The 15,172-nt window shown below is 41.7% G+C and overlaps 1 protein-coding gene across 2 annotated transcripts in view; it reads right to left on the reverse strand.

The window, feature by feature from the left end:
• Nucleotides 1-14,606, reverse strand: part of igsf3 (immunoglobulin superfamily, member 3) — a 126,939-nt gene extending 112,333 nt beyond the window's left edge. For both annotated transcript variants that reach the window (XM_058392110.1, XM_058392109.1), the window contains exon 1: nucleotides 13,353-14,606. In XM_058392110.1, coding sequence (XP_058248093.1) covers nucleotides 13,353-13,392 — 40 coding nt within the window. In that variant the 5' untranslated portion in view covers nucleotides 13,393-14,606. The remainder of the gene's footprint in view (nucleotides 1-13,352) is intronic.
• Between the last annotated feature and the right edge of the window lie 566 nt (nucleotides 14,607-15,172).

Here is a 15,172-nt window from a genome sequence, read left to right on the forward strand (position 1 = left end):
GGCAAATCAGTTGACATCTATACCACCTTCCACCTTCACCACATTAATACACCTCTAATAAGTCAGTAAAAAAAAACCTCTCAGCACTTCCATATTTAACTACTACAGCTTGGTGCTGATTAGCTCCTAAACACCCTGATAAATGTGATGAAGGCTGTTTATACACCTGTTCTTATTTTTTTTTCCATGTGAAGAGGTTGATAGTGTTTATTAAAATTGGGTCATGAGCAATGTCGTTTATAAATATGAAACAGCTACAGGGTAGAAATCCAGTCTATAGCAGCACCAGGTCATTTTTAAGCTCTGAAAACACCACAGAACTGGCCTGAAGGCGTCCATTTGCAGAGAAATGGAATAACCTGGTGGACATAATCTTACAAACCTATAATGCACAGGAATCTAGTAAACAAGCAACGTGTTTTCAATTTATTGTCTGCCCTTCCTGAACTACACATCTAACCAGGTCTGTACTAACCCGAGCGTGATGCTTCGTGTTGCTCCCGAACACTCTGCGTTTGCTCGGTATGAGTGAAAGGAGTAGCTAATGGAGGCAGCAGTGAGGCGATGTACAGATGGAGGATGTTGGCACTGGCCTGCAGGGCATTACGCTCTTTTACACTGTGGCCTTATGTTAAATAGAGGCTCACATCTGCCCAACTGAATGCGTTTCCACTCAATTTCCCAAAAAAGCTCTTTCCTTCAGGCCTCAGCTATGGGGTAACAGGTGAACAGGAGGAGGGAGTGGGTCTGAAGAGTACAGAATATTCTTCAAAGCGTCACCATTTTAAAGAAGCCAGAACAGAAACAGACACGAGGCTCGACACAAGAGGCGGTGTGATGAGCGATAAGAGACGTGCTTGTCGTGTGTTTGTGAACGGTGATGGCGCCATGGCTGCTATTACAAAGTACTCCAGCTCTTCAGAAACCATTAAGCACATCTACAGCTTGCATTAGTAGCTGTCGTTGAAAGACTGGTGCATTACAATGCCAACAAGGAGCACAAAAGCACTTACAAGGCTAGCTTGGACTATCTAGTCATTAGCGATAAGCATTTTGACCGTCCGTACACGCTAATGGACAACTCACACGAACCGAAAAGTGGGACGCTGGCGCAATAATGGCTGACAATTCAGCTCTCTACGGCTGCACTGTCTTGTACTTCAAAAGGAAATCTGCTGTTAAGTGCAATAGGTGAGAGAGCTGGCCTTTGATTAACACCACTACATTGCTTTGAAGAACTCAGTGGGCATAAACCATTCAGCAGTGTGTATAGTTATCCACTCTGAACGGGACGCAGAAAGGCAACATCGTTCTTGTCATAAAGCAAAAACAAAGCATGTGAATAAACCCGCTCATGCGTGCTGCAATTAGTCCATTATCTCTCTCTCTCTCTCTCTCTCTCTCTCCTTCTCTGTCTCTGCCTTGTGTCTACACTTCATCTCTCAGTCTCCATATTCCTGTACCTGCATTTTAAATTAGTCCTGCTCTGGAGCAGTGATCTACAAAGTGTCACAGAGTTTAAAGACTCGCCTCAGGACTTGGAAAGACTTACACACAAAGCTAAGAGATTCTCCCACCTGAAACACACGGGACAACAACTACATGTGCAAAGCAAGCCAAACCCTTGACATGAACCATGTGTGTGTTAAAAGTATAACACAGTTGAAACATGTGTGTGATGTGAAATGTTACAGTTCAAAGAGCTGGGATCAGGTGGCTATAACAGGCATGGAGTCAGCCGCAGGTCAGAACACGGCACACTTTCCTGCTAAGGATGAATCATCGGCATAGCCTGAAAATGGGATGAAGGGGACATCGAAACTCAGACAGTATACTCTATATGATTTCTCTAGCATTTTTCTCACACACGTTAAAAAAACCCTCCACATGCCAGCAATCCGCTGCTTTACTGCCTCTTCCGTAGCATAGCTTGTACATCATTAATACCCCATGAGCTCAGCTCAACCACATGCTCTCCATTTCACCGCACTTCCCGAACATGAGGCGTAAGTTAATTAACACAAACACACGCTCACGTTCTCATGTTGATCTCAAACACACCAACACAGGTTTTCTAAAAGCAGACATTAATCTTTGTTGATTAAATTTTTATTGTATAAGCAAACACTAAAATATAAAAATAATAAATATGACCCTGGAAACTAGGGCTATTTTTATACCCACCTTTATTCATAGCCTACAGTCGTTAGAGAAGAAAGAGCAGAATAGAGCAGAAGCTGCCGTCTTACCCAACATGATCTTTGCAAAAAGCCAAGGCAAGTTTTAAAAAAGTCAATAAAAAACCTTTCTACATTATTTTGGTAGAATATTTATGTGCTCTTCAAGTGAAGATGCCAAAGTGTGCACTAGAACTGGGGTTCCCAAACTATTTTGGCAAAAAAACTACCCAAAATACACATTTTCTCTAACCCCCAAACCTTGATTTGTTTTTCAGATTTATTATTTTTGGATTATTGTAACATTTGAACAATTTATTAAAAGTCAGTAACATGTGTATGCTAAGTTCAGCTTAAAATCAAAGAAATATTTCCTTGCTTGATTTACCAGCCTGGTGAGAAGCTTACATTTCGGGAGGTGTGTTTGAAAAAGTACACCTCATTTCCTCTGTAATATCCAGCTTCTAACAATACTTGGATCTAATCCAGCTTCACACAGACAGGAGTTTGCAAAGGTGATCATCGTTTCGGTGCGTACAAAGAAATATCTGGTTACTCTTTTTGCAGTGTACCAGCTCTGACATTCGAGCCATTTTGGTTCCTTATTGCTTGTATACACTAGCATTATTTACATTTATCATTCCACATTCAATAAAAGTTTTCCACGTATTAGACTTCTGTTGTTCCACTGAATCAAATTCATATTGCATATTTCGTTTATGAATTAGCTAGACGGAGAAATTTGTCCATTTTTATTGCTGAGCTTCTAATCTAGTGGCCAGGTGCCAAAAAAATAGCATTTGCCATTTTAATTAAAAATGGTTTGTTAAAATGGGGCTCGCAGCAGCTTTTCAAAACAGCAGCACCCAAATATGTCAAAGCTAGCATGATAATATTATTTTTATTAAAAAAAAGAGAGAGAGACAGCATTTTGCTCTCAGCCCCGTTTGTAAATAAATTCCGACTCCCAGTTTGGAAACTGCTGCACTTCACAGGAAAACTGTATTTTGTCCAGAGCCGGGTTCTAACTTTTCATTTAAAATTTGCTAGAAATCAACCATGTTGACATCCGACAGGTTTTCCAGGACCACAACACATTTGTGTAACCTTGAGCACTGCTGTAGACTGAGAGTTCTAGTGAATTTCTAAAAAGCAGGAGTGTTTAAATTATGCATTTCAATTGTAGAGTACTAACATATGCAAATCCAGTGTAGTTTGAAACATGTGCATAACGCAAGAAAAAGCACGACATCCACCCATTCAGTTTCTATACCGCTTACATCACACAAGGAGCCTGGAGTTTATCCCAGGGCACAAGGCAAGGATGGGGGCAGGGTGCCAATCCGTCACAAGGCACAATCACAGCTATCAGCCTACAAAGCATGTCGTAGGACTGGAGTACCCAGAGGAAACCCCTGAAGCATGGGAAGAAACTCCGCACAAACAGGGCGGAGGTGAGAATCAAAACCCCAACCCTAGAGGTACGAGACGAACATGCTAACTACTAAGCCACAAACTTGACATGCTCACACCGATTTCTCCTTCACAACATCAGAAGGATCTGTCCATTTCTATTCACACAGGCCGCGCAGGTGCTTGTTCAGTCGTGTGTCATTTCTAGACTGGATTACTGCACCTCTCCTCTCCTGGCAGGTTTGCCTCGGCAACTGCTCCAGAACTCAGCTACGTGATTCGTTTTCAACCTTCCTCAGTTCTCCCACACCACCCCATTGCTACACTCCATTCACTGGCTTCCTGTAGCTGCCTACATCAGATATTCTGATTTTACCACATCAAAACTGATGCCTGCATACAAAGCTAAAAACAGAGCTGCGCCCACCTAAGGCTCTTATCACACCCTCCACCGCACCACGCTCCCTCTGATCCTTCAGCACTGCTGCACTGATCCACCACCTCTCAGGCTACGAGGAAGACCTGCATCAGGATTCTTCTCTGTTCTGGCATATAGGTGGTGGAATGAACTTCCCCTAGACGTCCGAATCACTGACTGTCTTCATATGATATCTGAAGACCTACCTCTTCCTGAGGTACTTAAACTAGCACTCTAACTAAAAGAAAGTGTTGTCTGAGTGTTTTCTTACGACATTAGCACCTCAAACTCAGCATGATGGTATTCTTAGTCTGTGAACTAGTGAACCAGTATCGGGATCTATTTATTGATAAAGACTTCAAAGTACTTCTGTACATCACTCTGGGTGAGGATATCTGCCAAATGCAGTAAATCTAAATCTAAATAAAGATAAATCTCTCTAAATATTGAGAGTCTTGTAGTATATATATGAAGACATAGATATGTTCTCTGTTTCTGAAGAGTTTAGAAGCCCTGCAGCGTGGGTCTTATGCGCGCGCACACACTTCTACTGCTGCATCGTGTCCATATTTCACTTTCTCTCTAAGAAGCGTGGCATTCCATTACATACATGTTGGGAGCATGTTATCCACCAGTGATTCATGACCCTCTCGGGGCCACTGTACACCCGACCCCATGTTAGGTTCTAGCAGCGTGTGATGTGTCCAGCTGGCTGCGATGAATGCCAAGGCCACATCTGCACCTTGCATCCATGCTCCTCTGCATCTCCACCTCCCCTCATGAATAATTCTAGGCATGAGGTCCACCCCCACCCTCCTTTCCCAATCCATCCATCAACAACAGACATGTTGAAATATTTAGTGTTTATGGACAATCCGCTGAGCTGGAGCCTAATGGCCTTTCTGCAACCCAGTCCCTGTCTGGGCTTTTTTGAGTGTCTGATGTGGCCTACCACACACACCTGCTCCACTTACACCATCCTTTTTCTCCTCTTTTCTAGCCATCTTTAAATCCTAACATCCAGTGCGTCTCTCTCCCGCACCCGCCGTCTCTCTTTTTGTCCATTACACAGAGTGGTAGCTTATCATCAGCAACCATGCATTAGGAGGCTGGATCTGCTCCACCAACGTCTAAGCACACAGTCTGTACAGAGCAAACACATCAACAGAGCAAACCGTCACTCACACACACACACACACACACACACCCAAACCGAGCTGTTACCAGTTAACGTCTCTCGCTCTCTCTCCACTCTCACACAGCTATTGAAGCAATTTTTGCAGTTTGACTCAGTAAACATCACCTCTAATTGTGAGTGCATGTGGACTCTTTGTGAATGACAGCTTTTACTTTTGTGCTTAGAATTTCCGTTTGTATGTTTTGCGAATTCGGCCTCAGATTATAAATGACGCTAATTAGGTATTAATTAGTCTCTAGTTGTTGGTGTGTTAATTGTTTGTAGTGATTGTTAGTCACATGAGGTTTTTGTGCTGCTGTGGGGAATAAAATAAGCAGCGACCCTGCTGGGAGTTAAACCCCTTCCTTCCTTCCCTCCTTTTCTTGTCCTTCTCCTAAATCTTTAGTCATGCTTCTGCACCTGAGGAAAGCATTCAGATAGCAGTCTTCTGAATACAGTTAATGAAAGCCACAATGCTGTATACTAAAGAATATGTGTGTGTGTGTGGCAGCCTGGGAAATCCCTTCACATTTCGATGTTTTTGACATTTTTCTAGTATAAACAGATTTAAAAACTACAGGTGACAGGATACATTTACAAAGAAAACAGAAATTACAACATTTTAAATTCTGTTTATTCCAACTCCACTATAAGACACACTGTCATCCTAATCTAGTAATGCTGAAACAACCTGCCAAATTGTAAAGAATTATAAGTTTACAGTGAGGAAATGAGTTAACTGAACTGATCAGGTGTGTCTACTTTGCTTTGGCACATATCCATCCTCTCAGCTAGCAAGGAGCTAGATATTTTTATGTTGACTGGGTAGATTATTTATTGCTGTCTTTCTTAAATTGGCTCCTAAAGGCAGACAGCCAAGGCAAAGTTATTAAGCTCACCATCTTTTTTTTTTTTTTGTTTAAATCATCGGCGTAACATATTAACTAGATTAACCTCCTGAGCTCTGGCTGAAACTACAGTTAACACACTGCATAGCAGATGCCCAGATATTTACCACGGTCAGGAGATATTCTGATGTTGCTATGACTGAAACCACTGAGCTTTGCCGAAAACTGGAAATTAAATATTATTTTACCAAAAAATGCATAACAAACATTTCCCTGTATTTACTTGAGTTATTTAGGGAAGGAGTAGCTCAGTAGTTAAAAGTTAATTAAAAGGTTGTGAGCTCAAATCCGAAGACCACCAAGCTACCTCTGCTGGGCCCTTGAGAAAGGCCCCTAAGACTCAACATCTCAGTTGTATAAAATTAAGATAAAAAATCGATCTGGAAAAGAGAGTTTGCCAAAATGGCATGTAAATTTAGGTTACTTTTCCTGACAAAGCCAGATGTTTAGTCTTTTTATGGCTGTTTTCCAGAATTCTGCCACAGCAACATCTGGTTTGTAGACACATCAGTAATAGAATGAAAATAAAATAAATAAAAAAAACCCTCCTGACTAAAACATGTCTGATTTGCAGATCTCAGGAGACTAATCAAGTCTGACGTGTTCTCACATAAATAATACAGATATCTACGATCACTTTTATGATGGTTACATTTGGAAATGCGGAAATCCCAATAATTCCAAATGATTCCCAAAAACTACAGCTGGAGTGATTATTTTGACACTATGGCTTGAGCTTCAACTGTTTATAGTCTCTTGTTTGGAGTAAATCGGCCTCAGTTCATACTCACAGTCTGATCACTGGCTGCAGGAGAGAGTCAAAATGACAGCACACGTGTGTTTTCGGAAAATCGGGAGATTATAATAAGAGATTATCTTTCATTTTAATTCAGAGAGGATGTAAAGGCACTGTGGCTAATACCTTACATGACTAAAATGCTCTGAGGCATTTCCATATGCTTTTGTGGGTCTGTGTTTTTCCGTCAGCCTTGACTATAAGGGCGTGTGTTCAGCTGTTCAAGCCTAACAAATGCACATACCAGGACATCCTTTGTAAAGTGTAAGGTTAAAAAATCAGGCTAGTCATTAAAGATGACCCCCTGCTCAGAGACGAGCAGGTTGAGGAAAGTTTTACTGCAGGGGGCGTGATGATCAGGCTTCTCTGTGACTGTGAGACAGCCTGAGGCAGCGAGGGGATTACAGGAGGTCGGAAAAAGATCCTGTTTAACAGCCAAGGGGGAGGAACATGTTGAGGAACATGTTCTCATACACACATTCCCATCTTATCAGAACTTCTTCAGGCAAAAACACTGACCCAATGTCCAATGCTTCTCATTTACCTGCACACACGACAGAGAAAAATGTTAAATTTGCCTTGAAAAAAAAGATGTCTACCACACAAGCACAGGCTACAGGTATTACTTTCCCACACAACAAATGCTGAAGTGACAGAGATAGCAGTGAGATAAAGATCAAGACACACCCAGTTTAAACAACCTGCCTGACCTCCAGTGAGGGCAATTCCAGCCTATTGCTAAATAGAAAAAGAAAACAAAAAAATGAGCAGAGGACACAATTAGCAATCTGCAAAATAGTGAAATGTCCATTAGCCAGAGTTAAAATCTGATCCTGCAATAGTGACTGTTTCTAATAATTTTTTTCCACCAGGCTTTCAATTTTAAGGATAAATAAGGAACAGTGTGAGAGTCTAGACTCTAATATGATGTTCTCACACAAATACACACTCAAGAGACCAGCCACTGGGAGCCGCTTTGATCTTTAATTAATGTCTATAATCTCAATCTCAGGTTTATATTCATGCACTTGTTCTAATACGTTATCGTTTCGACACCGATCAGGCATAACATTACGAGCACTGACAGGTGAAATGAAGAAGACTGATGATCTCCTCATCATGGCACCTGTTAGTGGGTGGGATATATTAGGCAGCAAGTGAACATTTGGTCCTCAAAGTTGATGTGTTAAAAGAAGGAAAAATGAACGTAAGGAGTTTGACAAGGGCCAAATTGTGATGGGTAGACGACTGGATCAGAGCATCTCCAAAACTGCAGCTCTTGTGGGGTGTTCCCGGTCTGCAGTGGTCAGTATCTATCAAAAGTGGTCCAAGGAAGGAACAATGGTGAACCGGTGACAGGATCATGGACGGCCAAGACTCACTGATGCACGTGGGGAGTGAAGTCTGGCCCGTGTGATCCGATCCAACAGACGAGCTACTGTTGATCAAATTGCTGAAGAAGTTAATGCTGGTTCTAATAGAAAGGTGTCAGAATACACACTGCATGATGGGTCAGGGCTGTTTTGGCAGCAAAAGGGGGACCAACACAATATTAGGCTGGTGGTCATAATTTTATGTAGGTCGATGTATAGCATCAATTAATTCTGACGCTCCATATATGATATAATTACAGATGTGATGTTTTCTGGAAGGAGGCGTTTATTTGACGATTATGGAAGTCTCCGGTGTTAACCGCTTTGTAATTGTCAGTAAATTTTCCAACACAGGAAAGACTTCAGAACATTTTGTGCTTTTTAGTTTCTCAGGAACAGGACAAGCTTTGTTTTTATTGTATGAACTTCAGAAAAAAGCTTGTGAGGGAAGGAATGGTTACTATTTCTAACTTTAGTGGTCTAACAGATCACACCACACTGAATGTCTTTAACATTCTCTGGTCATCATAAGACAAGAACGTTCTCACAGCATCAGACAAATGCCGAGATGTTTCATGGTACACGTAACACGATGGACTGACTATCAGTATCACATTTCTATGTAGAAGAGTTAGAGACTGCAGATGTGTGGAGACTGAATGTACGTTGCATAACGACAGGATGGCTGAGTGCTCTGTGTAACAGTAGTGGAGAGCAGGGGGTCCTGCTGAGTCCTGCGAATGGCTCCACTTTGCTCTGTGCACAGCAGGCTCTCACTCTGAACCACAGAGTCAGGCTCAACACGCTTCTTCAGCCCAGTTCCCCGCACAGCAGGAGAAACAATACAAAAACACTGAAACACTTCAGTGATACAGGAAGCGGAGAGTGCTTGACAGAAGAGCATATGCTAACTATGCTCCATTTGAACTTAATGACCCATTTTCTTCTCGCAACAAAATGAATTCTAGGAATTTCACTGGTAATAGATTTTTAGAGAAAAGTGAATGGAATAGCAGTCGGTGTTAACATACTAGTTTACTGCTCACTGGTTTGTGAACCTGAAGCCCACTCAGTTTGACCTTATTACGCTGAGTGTTGAAGGCTAAAGGGAAAGTCAGTCTGGTCTCTCTTTGAGCTCCATGATGTCTGGTTCAGAATTTAATAAATATTTAAGGTTAATAATACAGTTCGGTTTGGTTCACTGAATTAGGCTTGTGAGATCATGTGTAGTGTGTTTTTGTCCTATTGTAAACCCCAGCATATTGGTGAATGATGATAGTAATGCCTGTTGCTCAGAGGAGAGGATGGAAGAGGAGCTGGTTATGAGCCGGCTGCAGTCAGGACTGCGAATAAATGTGAAGTTATAGCTGTAACTAGCCCCTATTGAAGATACTTATTAAATTCCTGTACAGTGAAGTCGCTCTGATAAACAACATATAGAGTCATTTTCTTAATTTAAATCTCTGTTCATGTTTTGAGATTGAAGACATTCATGTCTTTATCTATTTGGCAGAAAGTACACAGGAAGCAAAGATACAGCAGAGAAAAGAAAGATGTGTTGCTCTGCTCCAAAGTCTCTCATACACACACTCACTTTCTCTCACACACACACTTACGCTCACACACTCACCCTCCCACTCTCTCACACTCACCTGCTCACTCTCACTCATACTCACCTACTTGCTCTCTTACACTCACTCACTCTCATACTCTCTCTCTCACGTCACTCTCTCACACACTCACCAGCTCACTCTCTCATTCGAACACCCTTTCACACTCACTATCTCTCACACTCACTCACTCTCTCTGTCACTCACATGCTCACTCACACACTAACCTGCTCACTCTCACACACTAACCTGCTCACTCTCTCAAACTCTCTCTCTCTCTCTCTCACACACACACACTCTTGCAAGCTCACTCTCACACATTCACCTGATTACTCTCTCACTCAAACACTCTATCTCTCTTCATATATCTGGATAATCGCCATGAAACTGTTCATCAATGATGACTAAATATGTACATAAATGCTGACAAATTATCATGCCGGTAATATAGACAAACAGTGGATAAGGGAAACGGTATTTCTTCACTTTGATAACAGAATTAGCTGCACATAATTGGAGAAATTTAACCTCAATATCAAACATTTCAAGTATTACTGCTAGAAATCTATGCATACATGACTGCTCACATTACTTGTATATTCTCCTAGTGTTCTGCTGAGTCTAGCGGGAATCTGTGTGCAGTTATCCTGCAAAGGATTAAACATTAATGTCTAACACTGCTGTGGTACAATGTGTATTTAAAAAAAAAAACACACCGGACCAACAGACATCATACTTAATGTTTCAAAGACTATTATAAGTTTGATCAAATTCAGAAAGTCGGCTAAGTGAAAAGAAACTGTTTGGTTCTCATTTCCTAAACCGGTTAGAAGCCTTTGTTATAACATTTAAACGTTTTCCTTTGAATAAAGTTGAAGAAAACTAATTGCAACAGAAGGATGCACAAGAAGAGCTTTTATATTTGCTCGTACTATTTTCTGAGCCTACAAAGCATGTGTAAATGTAAATGAGAAAAGCACTTTATAGCCTCTCTTGCTGATTTGTGAACAGATTTAGAGGGAAAAAAATAGATAAAAAGAGAGACAGAGAGAGGAAAGAAGAGGGCGTGGGAGGAAAGAAGCTTTCGAAGAATGGAAAAGTAGAATTTTTTTTCCTCCTCCTCTCTGGGAAATTCACATTGGATCTGAAGAATGACTCAGATCCACAGGCATGTTCTTCCCCTCAAATTCTCCTGTCTACCTGCTTAATAAAATCAACCCTCAGCCACGTCTGGAGTGTCTAGTATGCCACTTCTAAATTCCCCAGCTCACCTGCAGCTCCGCCAGTCTAAATTCAGCACAGCAGTCTCTCTGTGATAGGCTCATTCCCAGACAGACAGCAGGCTGACGTTATGATGTGGCAGGAAAAGGTGATGTGCATCACGATATTGCGTTTTGACCATGGACCATCATTATGAAACTAGAACTTTAATCGTTGTTACAAAAAAAAGGAACAATGAAATCAACGGTACTAACAGAATCATTCTATCATGTCAGCCAGCCCTATGATGTATTTGTATCAGATTCAAGGAAATTACCTTGAGATTTCACATAAACATTTTAAAATAGCTCTAACTCTGACGCTTCAAAGTGTGTTGTCACACCACGGTGCCTTGTGGGAAATCTGGCATATGGTTTAGATGCGAACAATCGCAATGCATTCAAATTAGCGTTAACATTATCTAGCTAGTAAAGAAAACTGAGGAATATCATTGCAGGAAAATGAAGGAAGTACGGTCTCTTAAGAGATACAGAGACATTGACTAGTTCAGGCATATGTTACATCGAAGTCACTCTGAAATCTAACATGACAGTGATTCCCAAGCCTGATATGTCAAATAATATCAAGCTTTTCTTTTCCCTCTACCAGAGTGTACAAGTGAAATCTAAAGAAGGAGGTGAATTAATAGTTGATTGTAATGAGAGGAGAAAGTGGAACTCTGGCAGCACAGGACACATCTTCGATATGTTAGGAAAGCTCACAGTGGGGACAGGCTCCATTCCCACCTCATCTCCTTCCTCCCTGCGGAACTAACATGCCTCTTGTCCAGGAAACTAAAGCCATCTGTTGTTTGTTTAGATGCATGGAGTGTATTTGAATGGGTGTGAGAATGGGTGTGTGTGTGAGGGGGAGGCGTGTGTGACTGTGGCAGAGAATATGCAAATGATATGTAAAGTGCTACTGGAGACTTTTTGTGCACATACTTGTAGCTCTAAGTTTACAAGCATAGTAGTGTTTAGAAAAATATATCAACATAGCAGCACCCTGTTCCAGTGATGCTTTTGACACGGATCTGACTGAAGTTACCAGGAATTAGATGGATGTGTTAAAACTAATAAATGACACAGGTCACGATCAGATTAATCGACAGCAACAACAAAGCACTACACACAAATGCGCAGGAATAAATATTTGATCATCACTTTGAATACTGCTATGATCAAAGCCATATACAAACAAACCTTCAGAAAATGATGCTGCTGTGGAAAGGTTTAAAGAGGCACTGTTTTCCTAGTATGCATAATCTCTGAGTCACAAACACTCCCATGCGGCCATCCTCCAGAGCGAACACAGTATAATGACATAGTAAACCATCTAAGCTCACTCAGGTGTAGGTGTGTGCATGCATGTGTGTGTGTGTATGTGTCTGTGGTAACAACTGCTCTCAGGAGACCATGAGTGCTTTTCTGACTCCAGGAGCTTCTAGTCTTGTGCTAATCTGCCACATCACAACTTTGGACTTCACTGGAAATGCCAGGTCAAGACCTTAGATATTAGTCAAGGCCCATCAGCTGAATCAGGCGAGTGCTGCCATTGATCAGCCTCTCCAATGTTTACAAGATTTATTCGCCCATATAGAGCAATACTGATCTTCTCCAGTGGTCTCTGAAAGCATATTAAACCCCAGGCCGAGCTCTAGTGTACTTGCAAAAGCTGATTAGTCACAGCAGGACAAGTGTTTTAAAAGGAATCATCAGCAAAATCTGTCAATGACTGTTTATTTCCTTGTTAAAAATACAGACAAGGAATTGTGGAGAAATTGCATCACGACATGTAGGAGATGCTTACAGGCATTGCCATTAGCTTGCATACTGTCAGGCTTTTGTAAGCTTTCTGAAAGCAGCGTTTGTAGATTGCAAAAAATGGATTACTCTGTTAACATCAGTCACGACTTAGGGCACTGAGCAAGCAACCAGTCAACCAGTCAGTCTTCTCTTCTCCAAATCTATCAGCCTTCAGTCTGAGCCAATGCACCTAATATGTACATTTATCTATTTGACGAAGGCTTTTTTTCTCAGTGTGTATAGTGTGTATGCTCTGTAGTCTGCAAATGAATGAAAAAAATATATAAAGCAGGAGATCAGCCTAAAATTTCACAGGACAGTAAACGTGTTAGAGAGAGAGAGAGAGAGAGAGAGAGAGATCAACAAGTCCATTCATTTTCACAGAAGAGGTGATCAGGTAAAAATACCGACTTACCAAAAAGCACACAGGCTATAATCAGCCATTTGATATCCATCGCTGGAGAATGAGTCTGTCTCAGTGTCGCTCCCAACGAGCTCGAGCTCAACTCAAACTTCCTTCACCTCGCACCGCAGCTCCCGCACCGACAATAATTCCTTGAGACAGAGATTTCAGCTTCTCGTCCGTCCAAAACACGGTACCGTCTCTCTCTCTCTCTCTCGGATGAAAAACGCTGCTTTGTCGCTTCTGGTAAAAGCACGAATATCCGTCTGTGTGTGCGTGTGTGTCCACAGTTTAGACACCAATACTATATCCTCCCCTTCATGTGAGATTACATCCAGTATTGTGTCCGGTCTGTTGATTCGGTTTTCCAAAAGCACGTCTACAGCTGCTGCCCACGCGCGAGCGCAAACAAACGGCAGTTTGTTGAAGGAAATAACAAAAAGTGGATGAATGACGACTCCTTGGGAATAGCAGTACCTTTTTAGTTAGGAAATGTCCGAAAGGTAAAGGACACCTTTACAGCTCGGTGCCGTGTTTTCCAGCTCGGTACCTAACGTTGGCGTGTATGTGTGTATAAATAAGAGCGCGCGCGTGCGTGTGGAGATGCTCCTCCTGCGACGCCTCACCTTCAGCAGCAGAGCAGTGAGATGAAGCGCCCACCTAAGGTCGCCCGAGCCATTTTCACTTTCGAGCTGCTGTCAATGACAACCCGGTGTTTGTGGGTGTGTAAAAAAATATCTAGATATATCACGCAGTTCTGCGTTCAGTCTCGTGCACCCTACACCGCAGTGCTTCCTCTGGTCAATCCGGGATTATATGTGTCGGCTCTCGCGCGCTCACTCTGTGTCCCAGAAAGCGTGGGGGGATTGGGGGGAGGAGGAGGTGGAGGAGGGGATCTTCAGGATTTTAAACAAGCAAACAATAAAAAGAAGCGAGTCTTATGTGATGGCGACGAGCACTAATATACAGTTTATCAAACACCACGGAAAATAAAATATGAAATGTTCCGATTTCTTGACAGTAACGGCAGACTGTGTTGGTGTAATTCAGCAAACACACACACAGGTTCCTGTTAAATGCTGGACGAAAGGTTCACTTAACCGATTTAGCGAATCTGGGAGACTCGATTTTCCCAAATAATAAAAATCCCTTCAGTTCCGGGGGTTGTTTTATTCTTGTAACATTCACATGTGAATAAATTAGTAATAAAGTCTGTTTTTTATCCTGATCCCAATCTTACCTCTTGAGCAACTGCAGCCTATAGTCCTCATATTTCAAAACCAGCAAGCCCCTCCCCTTAACCGGTTAGTCTGCCCCCTGGGTGGTGCTTTCCGTTAAACCCCACCCCCACACTGAGAAAGCGTATCTCTTACCACGCCCCCTAGCTGCAGAAACTAAATTCATACATCAGTAAGAGATGCACATCATAAACAAGCATTCCAAAATACATAAGGTGAAGCACATAATTATTGTCGTAGATCTTGACTTTAATACGAATTTTGTTTAGCCTCAAAGTAAAATTCCATCCAGAATCTGCTTTGCAAATATCAGTTTCTTAGTGGTAATGTATTTATGTTTGTATATGTGATCTAGCAGTTTTCATCTCATCCACTACAGAGCACAATGCATTGAGCACCAAAAACAGGTAGCATTGCAGGAAGGCAAAGGTCAGTCTATTTTATTGGACATATTAATAAAGTAAGGCTAGTGAAGAGGAGAGCGATGATACTTTCTATAGCGATGATACTTTCTGAAGAAAACCTATAGAAAGCCATAGGAAATAAAGCACAGACTAAAAGATAACACAAACCTAAACATTTTATTAATCATTC

This window comes from Hemibagrus wyckioides, linkage group LG06 (genome assembly GCF_019097595.1).
Source record: "Hemibagrus wyckioides isolate EC202008001 linkage group LG06, SWU_Hwy_1.0, whole genome shotgun sequence".
NCBI classification, from domain to species: domain Eukaryota; kingdom Metazoa; phylum Chordata; class Actinopteri; order Siluriformes; family Bagridae; genus Hemibagrus; species Hemibagrus wyckioides.